This window comes from Henckelia pumila, chromosome 2, assembly GCF_033568475.1.
Source record: "Henckelia pumila isolate YLH828 chromosome 2, ASM3356847v2, whole genome shotgun sequence".
Lineage (NCBI taxonomy): Eukaryota > Viridiplantae > Streptophyta > Magnoliopsida > Lamiales > Gesneriaceae > Henckelia > Henckelia pumila.
Genome location: NC_133121.1, coordinates 89,817,520 through 89,831,647, shown reverse-complemented (window position 1 = coordinate 89,831,647; position 14,128 = coordinate 89,817,520). Strand labels below are relative to the sequence as shown.

Here is a 14,128-nt window from a genome sequence, read left to right as displayed (position 1 = left end):
CCTAGTCAAGAAAACCCTAGAATAGATCTAATGGCATGAAAGCAAATGGTTAACATTTCACAAGTCATGAAGGAATTCAACTAAGTTCAATGCATGGCATTGAATGTAAGATGAAAAGGTTTGAAAATTTTCCAATGTGTTCCCTTGAATGTGAATGTTTAGTATTATTTTATAGACTCAATTGACACGGAGAAAAGGTTTTTTGTCTCCATCTTCTATAATACAGTACAAAATCACAAAGTGCAAATTTTATAATATACAAAAGTGCAAAGAGAAATTCAGTGCCCAAGAAAAAGAATTGCAGAAATGGATACTACCAAGATTTTATATACGTAGGAACTAGCTAGGGCTAGATGGAGGACTACTTATAACGCTAGGTAGACATGATTTAAATTAATTTCTTATTTTAAAAACTACGCGATGCAAATATCTCGTGGCTTTTGAGTCTTCACTCGGAAATCTTCGATATATAATTAGAATATAAAATTAATGTTTTTTTTAATTAAATACTGAAATTTATCTCAATTTCGTTTTATGTTTTATGCTATTAGGCACACTTTTGCATGATTTTTTTTATTAAACTTGCAAGATTTTTACGCCATATATGTTTGCACTCACAATTATCAAAAGCGTGTTGGCAACCTCACTTTTCACTTAAAAAAAATCAGAATTTATGTTTCTTAGTTCCAAACTTTGATTCTGTTTGAGCACAGTTTAATTTAAATTCAAAAGCTGATGTTATGCTGAGTCTTGAAAGTTGAATCTTCAAAAACCATATTAATAAATAAATGAAAATTTTTCAAGATACTCTTATTCCTAATATTTTTTTCTAATTCAAAAGTATCTTCATATACAATCACAATATACCATCAAGTCTTATCATTTGCAAATTCTTCAATAACTAAGGATATATTTGGTTAAATATTTATTTTTTATTAAAAAGCTCGTATAAAAATTTATTTGCCAAACACTTAATCTTAAAAATTTTCATCTTTTCATTTTTATTTTCAAACACTACCCACATGTGACTTTTTCTCACTTATATTCATGGTCTACAATTTACCCACTCTCTTTTGCAAACCGTCCTTAATTATATCACAAACACGTTACTCATGGAGCCTTGGCGTTTTTCAGTATTTTCGTAAAACACCGCCACTTAAATTATTTAAAAATTTTATTTAATTTTAAATTACCTTTACAAAAAACCCCCCGAGATGTTAAGGCAAAGGGGTTTTGTCCCGATCAAAGTGGACAGATTGTTCTACCACTATTTGGTACATTTGGTCAAAGTTGCAATATTTTATACTAAACACTCCTACTCTAAACAATTATTTTCTGCCAATTTAAATTATTGCTAAGATATTAAAATATGATCAAATGAAGACAAACACAATAACGCTTGATATGCAGCATATGCTACTTTTTATTATTTGTATGGGATAATGGAATAGTAAAGTATGTTTGGATAGAAAGTTCTCCAAAAGCGTGATTTAAAAACGATTTATTAAAGTATTGATGTTTGCATGGAGAAATTTCTTTAAAAAGTGCCTAACAAGTTACAGAATAGAAGTCGAAAAACATTGTTTGGAATTTCTTTTTATCCATCCAAATACTAAAGTTATTAATGATTTTTTCTTTAAAAAAACACTTTTAAAAATCAAATTTGAAAATATGAATTTTTAGTCCACGAATTATTATCATGTCCGAGGCCCATTGAAGAAGATTATGGGCTGGACCATACCGAAAAGCCCAAATCTCATTTCGACAGGGATCCCATTCTTAGGAGAAGGGATCAAAATTATGGGACTTTGAAAAATATCCTCCATTCATTCCGAATTCAAATTCTAATGTCCTTCAATGATCGTGTAGACGACCTGATCACCATTGTGATACGACCAAACATGTTACGAAATCTCTGAGGTGTTTCCTCGCAATGCCCTTTGGAAGATAAAGTGGCATACCAAGTAACCAAACGGTAAAACCGCTAAATATACAAGTGAATGGGAAAGCAATACACCGATGAATGGATGATTTCAAGTGGAAGGCCAAAGCTCAGATTACCATTGCCATAACCTAAAAATGGGTCCATGACATCATAATCTGCCTGCTGCTACTGGCCATGTTAAACATATTGGCGACGACAACTCCCAAGTCTCATCTTGTGGAGGTGATGATTACCTGTATGATATGTTAGAGGACGGTAAGTACCATGTATCGCGGATGTTTTTGATGGAATTCCAGAGGCTTTTTAGACCCTCTCTCAGAATCACTAATGATGCCTTACATCAGTAAATCTGTGAAGGCTTTTTGGGTGGGTGGTTTTGAATATTTCTTGGAATGCAGGTTTTTCTACATCTGGAAATATGCTGGCAGATGTTTACATGGGAATGCTTATCCAGTCATTCCCAGCCAAGATGTAATAATTATACAGTCTATACATGATTTGGCTGTTCACCAAGTAACCGGTAAAATCCTTCCCAGCATGACTGATACTCAATCTTCACTATTACTTTCTTCTGCCATTATTCCAACCTAAACCAGCATTACCTTTGTTTCCAATTGCTTGTATTGGTTCAGTCAAACCCTTCATGCTACATCCAAGTGCCTCACCCTGTACAAAGTCATTGAGAGCTTTATTTAAAATGTAGTACATTTCAAACTCAAGCGGAATGAATAGAACTAACCAATTATCATTCTTGGCATAACACATGGGACACGAGTTGAAGTCAAATGATAAGACTGCCATAACCCAGTTTGCACTTACCTCCTTCCAGCCCATGTTTTCTAGAATTTTTCTGGCATAGCTTCTTTCCCCAAATGAAATGTTCAATGCCTCGGAAGCCGCTTCTTCAGGATGTATATCAGTTGGAGATGATGGGATAGAATCTGAACAAGTCACAGAACCCTTTTGTCCTGGACCTACCCCAAAGCCACCATGCAACGCTCTTCTCTCAGCAGCTCTGTCCCGGTAAACATGATCCTATGATTTTTAAATCACCAAAATCAAGGAAAAAAATATCATGACAATTGTTATTCACACCTATAAATATTAGTATTACCATGTACTTGAGCATTGGGACGATTAAACTTATATGTTACACCAGTATAAACAAATTTCATATTTATTAACCAAAACCCTACTGAGTAAACTAATGCATAGACAACCGGATTGTTAGAACAGGTTTTGGTGTTTGACAAACTGTTCTAGAACATTATTCAAACTGGTTATAACGCGGGATAAAAAGACTCAATCCAGTCAAGAATTAGAAGATGCACTACAGTCGGAGTATCTTCACCTGCTCTCATCCAGTTGAACAACCAGTTCATACAACCAGTTCTATTATATATCACAAGTCTGATCAAGACTGCTTAAGTGCCGACTACTCATTCAAAATGGTCCAGTGCCGACTGCTCAGGCCAACTGCCTTACACAGTCCAACCATCCGACTGCGGGCTAATTGCATCCACACCCCCTGTGAAAAGTCTAAAAGGCATAAAATCCCCTGTGTAAAATTAATAGCATGTAAGACCCTATGTTTTAAAAAAATTACCATAAAAACCCCTATGAGAGGGTATAAATGTGCCCGAGTTTGTATAACATAGGGGTGAAATGTGCTACATTTTAAAAAACTGAGGGATGCATTAGCCTATTAATATTTCTTAAGGGGTTTTATGCTTTTTAGACTTTTCACAGGGATGTGCATATTAAACTACATCTACGGCTTGTCATGCAGAAGATCAAGAGACGTTTGAGACAAGCATTTATGAAGACATCAGAACACACGTTGCTCGAACATGTCTATATTTAAAAGGATGCTAACAAGATAAAGATAAGTGAAAGACACGAAATAACTTATTTGCTCACATTGCCCATTCATCAAAAATATATCTCAGATCTTCTAAGGATCACGAAGGGCGAAGAAACAACTCTCAACTGTTTACCTCAAAATGAAGAAGAAGAGTTGTTCACCTGTTTGAATTAATTCAAACTGCTTACACTTCATTTATTGCTTTGGTGTTAAGGCTTGTTGTCTTAACTTGTATTGTGTTCTAGGAATTTTGATCTAGGCAAAATGTAAGTCCTACGATTGAAGTGGGTGTATAACAAGACGTAATAACCAAAGTCTTCTAGTATAACCTTCTCTGTGAGAAAGAAGGGATGATTCATGAACAGTTAAGTCTCCGAACATTCATAAACATATCTGTGTGTTTTACATTCCAGTCAAGCCATTCTACACTCATGTTCGATCTGTTAGTTGGCCTATTTTCGCACATATAATTGTTGGGTAATTAACATTGACACACGAGAAAGACTAGAGATCAGTTGTTGATAACACCTGAACTCATTCTCGAGGAATCAAACATTGAACTGCTCGACTGAAGATATTTCTGACATTGAACTGCTCTTATTCTTTGAGTAAAGAAGCTTTCTTCAAGCAATAAATCGATTTTAACAAGTGATATCAGAGCGGGTTCTTTCTCATATCTAACATCTTCATATGGCTATTTTTAGTGAGATGGTTAAAAGTTTCTGGTGCACAACCAAAGAAAATTGTACTGTACTATCAAGACCTTGGAAACATGCTCGAGTCCTCGAATGCCAAGAATATTTGGCAACAGCCGACTAAGCTAGGCGAAAATGAGAATACTGAGCAGGCCAGGAGTTCACTGATAAAAGATATTGAAGAATCATGTTGTTCAAACAGTTCTAATGATGAAGAATCTTGCTATTCAGATATTTCATCAAAATCCAACAAAAAAGAAAGCAGTTGTTTCATGGCTCATGAAGAACAGCCCTCTACCAGTAGAAAGGTACTCAATCAACCATCTACAAGTAAACAGGTATTTAGTTTTAACTCAAATAATTTTACACGAAAAGAGTTGCACTGCAGGACATGTTAATGAGTATAAAAAATTGTGCTTGGCATTTGAGGAAGTCAAAGCAAAGCAAAATGAACGGTCAAACAAAGTCAATCTAGAGGCAGAAATTGCTAAGCTTGAGACTGAAAATAACAAACTACAAGTTGAGGATCAGCAGCTAAGATTAGAAAATTTTAGACTCACTGACTGATTCAAACTTGAAATAAATCCTCAGTCACATTGAGTGCGATACACGAACTGCAGAGACCAGGTAATGATAAAATTGGTCTACGTTTTAAAGAAGATAAAAGTAGTTCTGACGTTGATATTCGGCCAAAACTGAATATGTGAAAAGGGAAAACATATACACTTTGTCAATCCAGTCGGATACATGAACAAAGTAATTGTGTTTCGAAAAATGACAAACCTGTTGAAAACTAGAACAATGGCAAGAAGTTTGGAATTGGTTATGTGTCACAGAGCTCTTGTGTAAGAAAAGATTGGAATTCCAGTCAAAACAAGCACATCTCTGAAAAACACAATCACAAACCTTACGGAAAGCAAGTTCAAAGAAGATACAGGCAAAACTATGATGAGAAATGGGAGAAACCATATACTTCATCACGTGCATATCAAGCACACTCACGATCACATTATTCACAGTCCAATGCATACTATCACACACACAAACTGCACAAGACACCAACTTTATGGGAGACAATCAATGATCGACCAGATAGGTTAATCAAAGTTTGGGTTCCTAAAGGACTAATCAATACTGTACCCACAAAGAAATGGGTACCAAAGTCCAGTCTGCATTAAGTATTTGCAGGTGACAGAAAATAAAAAGAAGATCAATTAAGGGGAACTGTAAGGGGAACATCAACTCTTTGTAGAATAATTGCTGAAATATATTCTTAAAACAGTAGCAGTCTCAATTGTTCCAAAAGCAGTCCAAAAACAAAAATGACTAGCAAGGAACAGCTATTGAATGACACGACACAAACTATAACTAAGTTTTCTCATCCATATCTTCTATTTTTAAGTATCAAAGATGATTTGCTTAAGTTTGTTTCTTATCTGTCGATATATTGTTAAGCGTTGAGATTGAAACAAAAATAATACGCATGAATAAAATGAACAATAGAATAAAATAAATCAATTTTATTCATAGATTATGTTTTACAATGTCAATCTCTCATTCAACTGACATTCTCCAGAAGGACATCCGGGTGCTTAGCATACCTGAAGATGTGTCATGGAAGTCTGGAGAAGAGAAGATTTTGTCCAAAGTCTTTTTATGAGCATCAGGAGGAAAACACCTTCGGGAGAGAAGATGTCTTCAGACTTGGACGTGCCAAGCCGCAGCATGAATTTTATTTCTATTCTAGCCATTTTTTCGGCTTCTGCTTGCGGATAAGGTGAAACTTTGTATAATTGCAACTTCTCCACCTTTGACTTGGTAGACATTGTCTTCAAATGAACAATTATTTCGCACTCTTTCTATATATCTTCCATAATAGTTTTTGCTTAAAGCTCTTTTAAAATCGTTATGAAGAAAATAAAGAACTTGTTCAAATTTATGCTTATTCATATCTCTTTTATAGACATATTTAGGGAATACGAATAGTCATATACGCTCACTTTTTCCTATAACATTTAAGGATACGAAGAGACGCAATAAATGTTTATGAGAAACGAGAACTAGAATTATTGGATACCAGTCTCAGGAGGAATTACTCGACAGAAAATACAAAAGCAGGACAAGTGAATCAGCCAGAAGTGTTTGGATCTATATAAAAAAAAAAGAGAAATGACAAACTTGGAGAACTGTTCAACTTTGTCAAATACCAAAAATGGAGAAATTGTTAGAACAGGTTTTGGTGTTTGACAAACTGTTCTAGAACATTATTCAAACTGGTTATAACGCGGGATAAAAATACAGTCAAGAATTAAAAGATGCAGTACAGTCGGAGTATCTTCACCTGCTCTCATTCAGTTGAAGAACTGGTTCATACAACCAGACAACCAGTTCTATTATATATCACAAGTCTGATCTTAAGTGCCGACTGCTCAGTTAAAATGATCAAGTGCCGACTGCTCAGGTCAACTGCCTTACACAGTCTAACCATCCGACTGCTTAAATATGAAGATAGAGCCATTGAAACATCTTTATCAAAAGATGTGCATATTAAACTACATCTACGGCTTGTATTAATGAAGACATGCAGAAAATCAAGAGACGTTTGAGACAAGCATTTATGAAGACATCATGACACACGTTGCTCGAACATGTATATATTTAAAAGGATGCTAACAAGATAAAGATAAATGAGATACATACATCAGCTTACAAGTTATCTAAGCATTCTTCGAGCACTTTACAGGAATTATCTTTTTGCTCACATTGCCCACTCATCAAAGATATATATCAGATCTTCTGAGGGGGTGTATTGGTTCTAGACTTTTAATAACTTTTGTGAAGTTTAAAAGTCTAGAGGTATTCAATCTAGACTTTTATATGTAGAGTTTTAAAAAGCATGTGATATTCAAACTTGACTTTTAAAAACTCTACAGAAGTCTAGAGGTATTCAAAATGTCAATAAACTTTTAAAGACTACATAGAAATCTATTAATTACAATAATTAAAACCTAAGGTACACCAATAAAATGTCAATAATTGTCTTTGGTTCAACTTAAAGATTTGGATTGACATTTAATTCAAACTCACACTTTTTTTTTCATTTCTATTAAAATAGTCTTTATACTAGCACTAGCCTCATACATACTAGTTATATTAAAATATATATATATATATAAACATATTTTTCTATTTCTAAAATAAAATAAAAAAATTTATCATTCATAATTTTTTGAATTTTAATTACAAAACCTCAAGAGATTTAAGATCATAATTATTAAATTTTTTTAATAAAAACTTACTATACTACACGACAAAAAAATTATAATATTTTATTGATCATAAATTGAAAATAACAATAATTATTTTTGATGAATAATTCATTATTTATCATATAAAATAGTCTTTATACTAGCACTAGCCTCATACATAATAGTTATATTAAAATATATATATACAAACATATTTTTCTATTTCTAAAATAAAATAAAAAAATTTATCATTCATAATTTTTTGAATTTTAATTACAAAACCTCAAGAGATTTAAAATCATATTTATTAAAATTTTTTAATAAAAACTTATTATACTACACGACAAAAAATTATAATATTTTATTGATCATAAATTAAAAATAACAATAATTATTTTTTATGAATAATTCATTATTTATTATATAAATTTTGATGTTTATTTTCTATAAATTTTTTTTTAATATTTAGCTTTACCATAGTGATTTTATTCACTTTAAAATACATATATATACATATATATATATATAATAATAATAATATAATAATATGTATATGATTGATATATATTAACTTGATATATTGAAGTATTTTTAAAAATTTATTAACATGAATGTGTATATATATATATATATATAGAGATATTATATAAATACGGAAACTATATAAAATTAAATATATTCAAATTTTATAAAGTTATATTTATATCTTAATTGCAATAAATTTATACTACTTATCGATTTTTGTAATAAATTGATAAGTAAAAATTATGTACATTGATAGATAAAAATATTATAAAAAAATAAAATTATTTTAAAGAAATATAAATAGAAGTTATTAACACTCGGTTAATAATTCTAAAAAATAAATCTAAATCATGAATTACAAAATTCATAGGGTTCTTATTAAAAGTTTACAAATGTCAATAAAACTCATAAAAACCAAATCTGCAAGATTCTTTGAAAATCTTTAAAAGTCTGAGAATCTATAAAAGTCTGTAAAAATCTATCAACTCCACAAAAGTCTGTCATTTAAAAAAAAGTCAGTAAATTTCTGCAACGAATACACCCCCTAAGGATCACGAAGGGCGAAGAAACAACTCTCAACTGTTTACCTCAGATTAAAAAAGAAGAGTTGTTCTCCTGTTTGAATTCATTCAAACTAATTATACTTCACTTGTTGTTTTGGTGATAAGGTGTGATGTCTTAACTTGTATTGTGTTCGATTAAAGAAGAAGAGTTGTTCTCCTGTTTGAATTCATTCAAACTAATTATACTTCACTTGTTGCTTTGGTGTTAAGGTGTGATATCTTAACTTGTATTGTGTTTTAGGAGTTTCAATCTAAGCAAAGGGTAAATCCTACGATTGAAGAGGGTGTATTATAAGATGTAATAACCAAAATCTTCTAGTATAACCTCCCCTGTTATGAAAAAGGGATGACGTAAGAGCAGTTAAGAGGATGTTTGGCAGAACTTAAAAGCTATTTCAAACAGCTTATAAGTTGTTTTAGAGCTTTTAAGCTCTAAATTTTTGTTTGGTAATTTTTTAAAAAACAGCTTATAAGCTGTCAAAATAAGCTGTTTGACAGCTTATAAGCTGTTTTTAAAAAAGTAAGAGGGGAGATACATTTTTCAAAAAGATCTTATTTTAACATTCTATCTCTCTAAAATATCCTTAAATATTTTAGTAAATCTCCATCATATCCTTCATCCATTAAATATTAAATATTATTTTTTTAAAAAAATTCCAAATCACATAAATTTTTCTAAAATAAAATATTATAACAATATTATTTTTTAATATATGTTTATTCTAAAACTATTTTCATATATGTATTACTTAAAACATTATTTTCATATAATTATACCCTTTTTGGTAATTTCGACGATAAAAAGATCTTATAATACCAAACACATCAACATCTTTAAGTTATTTAAAATAAGTTTATCTAAACACTATAACAGCTTATTTTTAAAATAAATTCTAACAGCTTATAAGCTCGTAAAACAGTTTTTAAGCTCTATGAGCTTATAAGCTCTTTTTAATAAGGTTAGCCAAACACCATCTAAGTCTCCGAACATCCATAAACATATTTGTGTGTTTTACATTCCAGTCAAGTCATTCTACATACATGTTCGATCTGTTAGTTGACCTATTTTCGCACATATAATTGTTGGCTAATTAACATTGACACTCGAGAAAGACTAGAGATCAGTTGTTATCAACACCTGAACTCATTCTCAAGGAATCAAGCATTCAACTGCTCGACCGAAGATATTTCTGACATTCAACTGCTCTTATTCTTTGAGTAAAGAAACTTTCTTCAAGCAAAAAATCGATCCTAACACGGATCTAACACAAGACATGATTTTGAGTAGTCAGATTAGTTGAGGAGCAGGGAGCTGTATATTTACAATGAAACTTGTAAAAAAAAAAGCCAAGAAAAAACTATTAGATCCTAGAGCAACACAAAGAACATAATTAGTCACGATGTATAAGAAGATATTGAAGAGGCACTTTAAAAGATGACAAGCTCGTGTACTTTACCTTCCTAGATGAGCTAGGTTTTGCTGATGACATAAACATGTCTTTCTGATAATCAAGAGCACCCAAGCTCTGAGATTGAGATTCCTGATCATGATTTGGCAACTTGTTTGTATGGTTATTAATTGATAATTGTGGAAAGCCCCAATCTTTTGTCGGGTTGGAAGCATCATATGTCGACAAGGATGTCACATATTGCAAGCTTGGAATCTTCAATCTGTATATCCGGCCTGTTATAGGATAAAAAAGTTATCTTATAATAATATTTGTAATTTATTTTTTGAAATAGGGTGGGGAATTGGGGATTGATGGGACCTCTCTCACATTGGGAAGAGGTAGTACCAATATTACACAAGGGTGCGATGGTACCTGTACATTAATTTTAGAGAGGTATGTGATAAAGGAAAAAGGTGAACGGGTAACAGGCAAACCTGTTGTCACTCGTACTATATGAAGATGCACATCACATATTGGAGCTGTTTTCAGTTTACCACCACCAGAAGGCACTGCTGGATGGAACTTTAAAGAGTGCTTCATCAGTCTGCCAACTAGCCTAGATACCTCAGTCTTTCCATCCTTTTTTTTTTCTCGGACCAACGCCCAATCCCATATGTCCAACACATGAAAATTTGACATCCTTTCGTCTATTTGACTGACTTGACCATACTGAGCACGCCAATTCTCTTCTTCTTGAGACATACCTGAAAGACAATTGCTTAACAGCCATCACCAACAAAATATGATAATGTTATGTTGACTTCATCATATGAAAGAAAAAACTGGTAAATTACTCAAATGAAGAACACACTCTTTTATTTGTTCCTGAAACTTTAAAGAGACAGCATGTATGACGTAAAAGATTCCCAAAATATTTTCCCTATGCATCTTTAAAATTCTAATCAAAATGAATAGAAAGAAAATAAGAGGGACAATATTCAAGGCTGCAAATGGATTGACGGAATTGGATTTGACAAATTCTAAAGAGGATTTTTAAATCAATGAACTTGAAATGATAGGATTTCAATTGCCCCAAAAGTTTGAAGGATGAATCTCAAACTATCAAAATTTCCTTGTTAAACATAAATGATGAATTTAGATGACATAATTAAAATTCATGCAGAGCAAATCCAAATGCTACCTGAGGGAATATCAACACGCAATATAAAGTATCAACTACAATTTAGAAAAAAACATTCTAAAAATTTAGAAATGTAGAGGAAAGCAGTAATTTCGAGGTTTCAGATACCTTCATCTGAACTATATTTGCTCCCATTACTCCAAAAAATGGGGTCATCAGGGATCCACTCGCCTTCTTCCAGTTCATCAACATCTTCATCTCCTGCAGTTGAACAGACAAGAAGTTGAATGATCCACCCCAGTAACCTAGCTCCAGAAACCAGACACATGCAAATATTTTCACAAACCATGCGATGGCACATTTAGCTTCTCCATGTGGATGTGGTTATCGTCCATGGGAATTTTCACGTCAGAACAAGTGGTATTCGCAATTAGATTGGAATAACCTGATAAATACATATCAATAAGAGTGTCTTCCAGCCTGCATATGAAAACTCTGGCTTAGGAATCTGCAGCAGCCAACAAAAATCAAGGCCAAAACGATCAAAAATTGATTGAGCGTGAACGCACCATTCTGATGGTGGAGGTGGATACTCCAATTGGTCATTGTACTTGCATTCTGCGGGATGCCAAGAAATACGTTGTTAAATCTCAATCCACAAAACACCAACAAAACCAGAAATAAAAGAGAATACAAAACATGATCATTATATTCAGCAAATAATAATAAGATTTACAAAGAAAATGACTAATTCTCCAAGAAGAACGGCCCTCAGAGCAGAAAATATTCATTACAGAACATCTTCCCTCTCCCATAGCATTGGCTAGCAGAAACTATCATAAAATTCAAAACCTACGAAAATAACTACTCCCACCCCATTTTATCCACAACACATACAATAGGACTAACCCCATTTGGATCCAGCCCACTATTACCCCTAAACCTAAACCTACTATTACTCATAAGCCCAGGCCCGCAGATTGTAACATACACACAACATAGAACATGAAAAATATGGGGAAAATAACAAATAAATCCATGCGATAGATCATACAAAATATCACAAACTGCCTACATGTTTATAAGCACCAATACTAGTACCAACTAGAAATAGTGAACGAAAGTATTTACACATGGGAAAAACTGATGCAAGAAAATCAACCGTTACAACACATACCAAAATGAAGACCTCAAAAACTAACATCAGGAAGACATTTACACGATTGCAAACATGTTACTGGCATAATAATGCAATATATGGCATGATGGAAAACTGTTCGAACAAGGTCAATCGAACATAAAACCAGCACATGCATACTAGTTTACCTTGCATGGGCTCATCAGAAACTTCTTCTCCACTAGTGTTAGCTTCATGTGTGTCTCCTTCACAATTAGCATCAATAGTTTCAGGTTGATCCGCATCCTGATGAATATAAATAGCAATGCTCGTTACACCATTATCCAGATTTTCATGTTACAAGCTACTCGTATCAAAGGCTTGAGCCGACTGAGAATGGTCCACATTAATTTATCATTTGAACTGCCAATGACTTGCAGGCCAGAGACCAGAGAATATAGGCTCGTAAGCAAATTTCCAAAATATATGTGGTGGCAGTGTTTTGGACGACAGAAGTTTCAAAAGTTTGAGCTGATTGTGAGTGTGTCAATAATAGCTTTTGTTTGAACGAGCAACTCATGCGTAAGCCAAAGACAAACAGAGTCTTGGAACAAAATATCGAAGGTCGCCAACTGATTGCAGTATTTTGGCTACGTCGGCTCAAAATAAGTATTAAAACCAAACTATTGAAATATTAATAGATAAGGCCTTAAAAACATGGCAACTTATAAGCTAGTAACATGATGGGAAAAAAGAAGTCGGGAACTTGGAAATTGGTTTGATAATACTTCCATGTATCATCTTTCAACTGAACACCTGATCGGATCCGTGCAGGACATAATTTCCATTTTCAAATTTGTAATAAAGCCCATCTCTGCTGCTATAATACCAGCCTGCTTTTGGGTCATGGTAAAATCCAGAGCTGCATCAAAATAAAGAAAACCAAAACATACGTGAAAAGGTAACAAAATCTAACTGAAACATTCCGAGTTTGAAAATTTACGTAAAAATCGAAGCTTCAATATGAGGGTCCGAATCCAAATTTTCAATCACACGTGCAGTGATTATTAAAAAAATCATAAAATTGCAAGCTGCGGTATTAACCAAACACGAATCAAGCAACGAACACAAACAAGAGAAACCAACTGAAAAAAAAAACAAGAGAAACAAATTTAAGGGAAAAAAGAAAAACGAAAACCTGGCATGGTAGTAAAGCTGAGAGCTTTCCTCCCACTCGAAGTTACAATCGGTTTCCTGCTGCGAATCATCTTCCGCCATTATTGTAATCGAGCTTATGCTTCACCTCTCCTCTCCTATTTTACGCGACAATGGAGGTTCTCTTGATCTGATTTGATTCGAATCTTCCTGTTTTCCCAAACTCAAACTAATTGATTTTAATATCTATCGAGGTCATTTGGTCGTTTGATATGTGTGATAAGGACTATTTTGATAAAAAAATATATGAGATAAAAAATGTGTGATAAGACTATTTTGATAAAAAAAAATATATGAGATAAAAAATATATGAGGGATAAATGGTTTTTCCGTTGGGATTATTAATATACAAAATACGATTATTTTGTGTTTGGTTGAGATTTTTTGTTTGGGATAAATCTTTGACCAAGCAACTTGTTCTCGA

General features: G+C 32.9%; 1 protein-coding gene across 5 annotated transcripts; it reads right to left on the bottom strand.

Moving 5' to 3' along the window:
- Nucleotides 1-1,834: 1,834 nt before the first annotated feature.
- On the bottom strand, nucleotides 1,835-13,882 carry LOC140880909 (uncharacterized). 5 transcript variants are annotated; one of them, XR_012149736.1, is made up of 11 exons: nucleotides 13,688-13,882; nucleotides 13,306-13,411; nucleotides 12,699-12,795; nucleotides 11,942-11,990; nucleotides 11,719-11,852; nucleotides 11,541-11,633; nucleotides 10,726-10,995; nucleotides 10,298-10,524; nucleotides 2,765-2,980; nucleotides 2,285-2,611; nucleotides 1,838-2,178 (listed from the first exon to the last, which is right to left on the bottom strand). XR_012149736.1 is itself a non-coding variant. In XM_073285773.1 (10 exons), exons 1-10 carry the CDS (start codon nucleotides 13,765-13,767, stop codon nucleotides 2,587-2,589), a joined length of 1,377 nt encoding a protein of 458 aa, XP_073141874.1. In that variant the 5' UTR covers nucleotides 13,768-13,882; the 3' UTR covers nucleotides 1,835-2,586. The 5 variants fall into 5 exon arrangements, 2 of the variants coding, with proteins under 2 accessions (XP_073141874.1, XP_073141873.1); XM_073285773.1 differs by having other exon boundaries at nucleotides 1,835-2,611; nucleotides 2,685-2,980; XM_073285772.1 differs by having other exon boundaries at nucleotides 1,838-2,611.
- Nucleotides 13,883-14,128: the final 246 nt, after the last annotated feature.

Coding starts and splice junctions, on each gene's coding strand:
- LOC140880909 (XM_073285773.1), bottom strand. CDS start 13,767: ATGGCGGAAGATGATTCGCAGCAGGAAACCGATTGTAACTTCGAGTGG. Junction 11,853..11,941: donor CCACCTCCACCATCAGAATG/GTGCGTTCACGC, acceptor TTTCATATGCAG/GCTGGAAGACACTCTTATTG. Junction 10,996..11,540: donor CAAATATAGTTCAGATGAAG/GTATCTGAAACC, acceptor ATTGTCTTTCAG/GTATGTCTCAAGAAGAAGAG.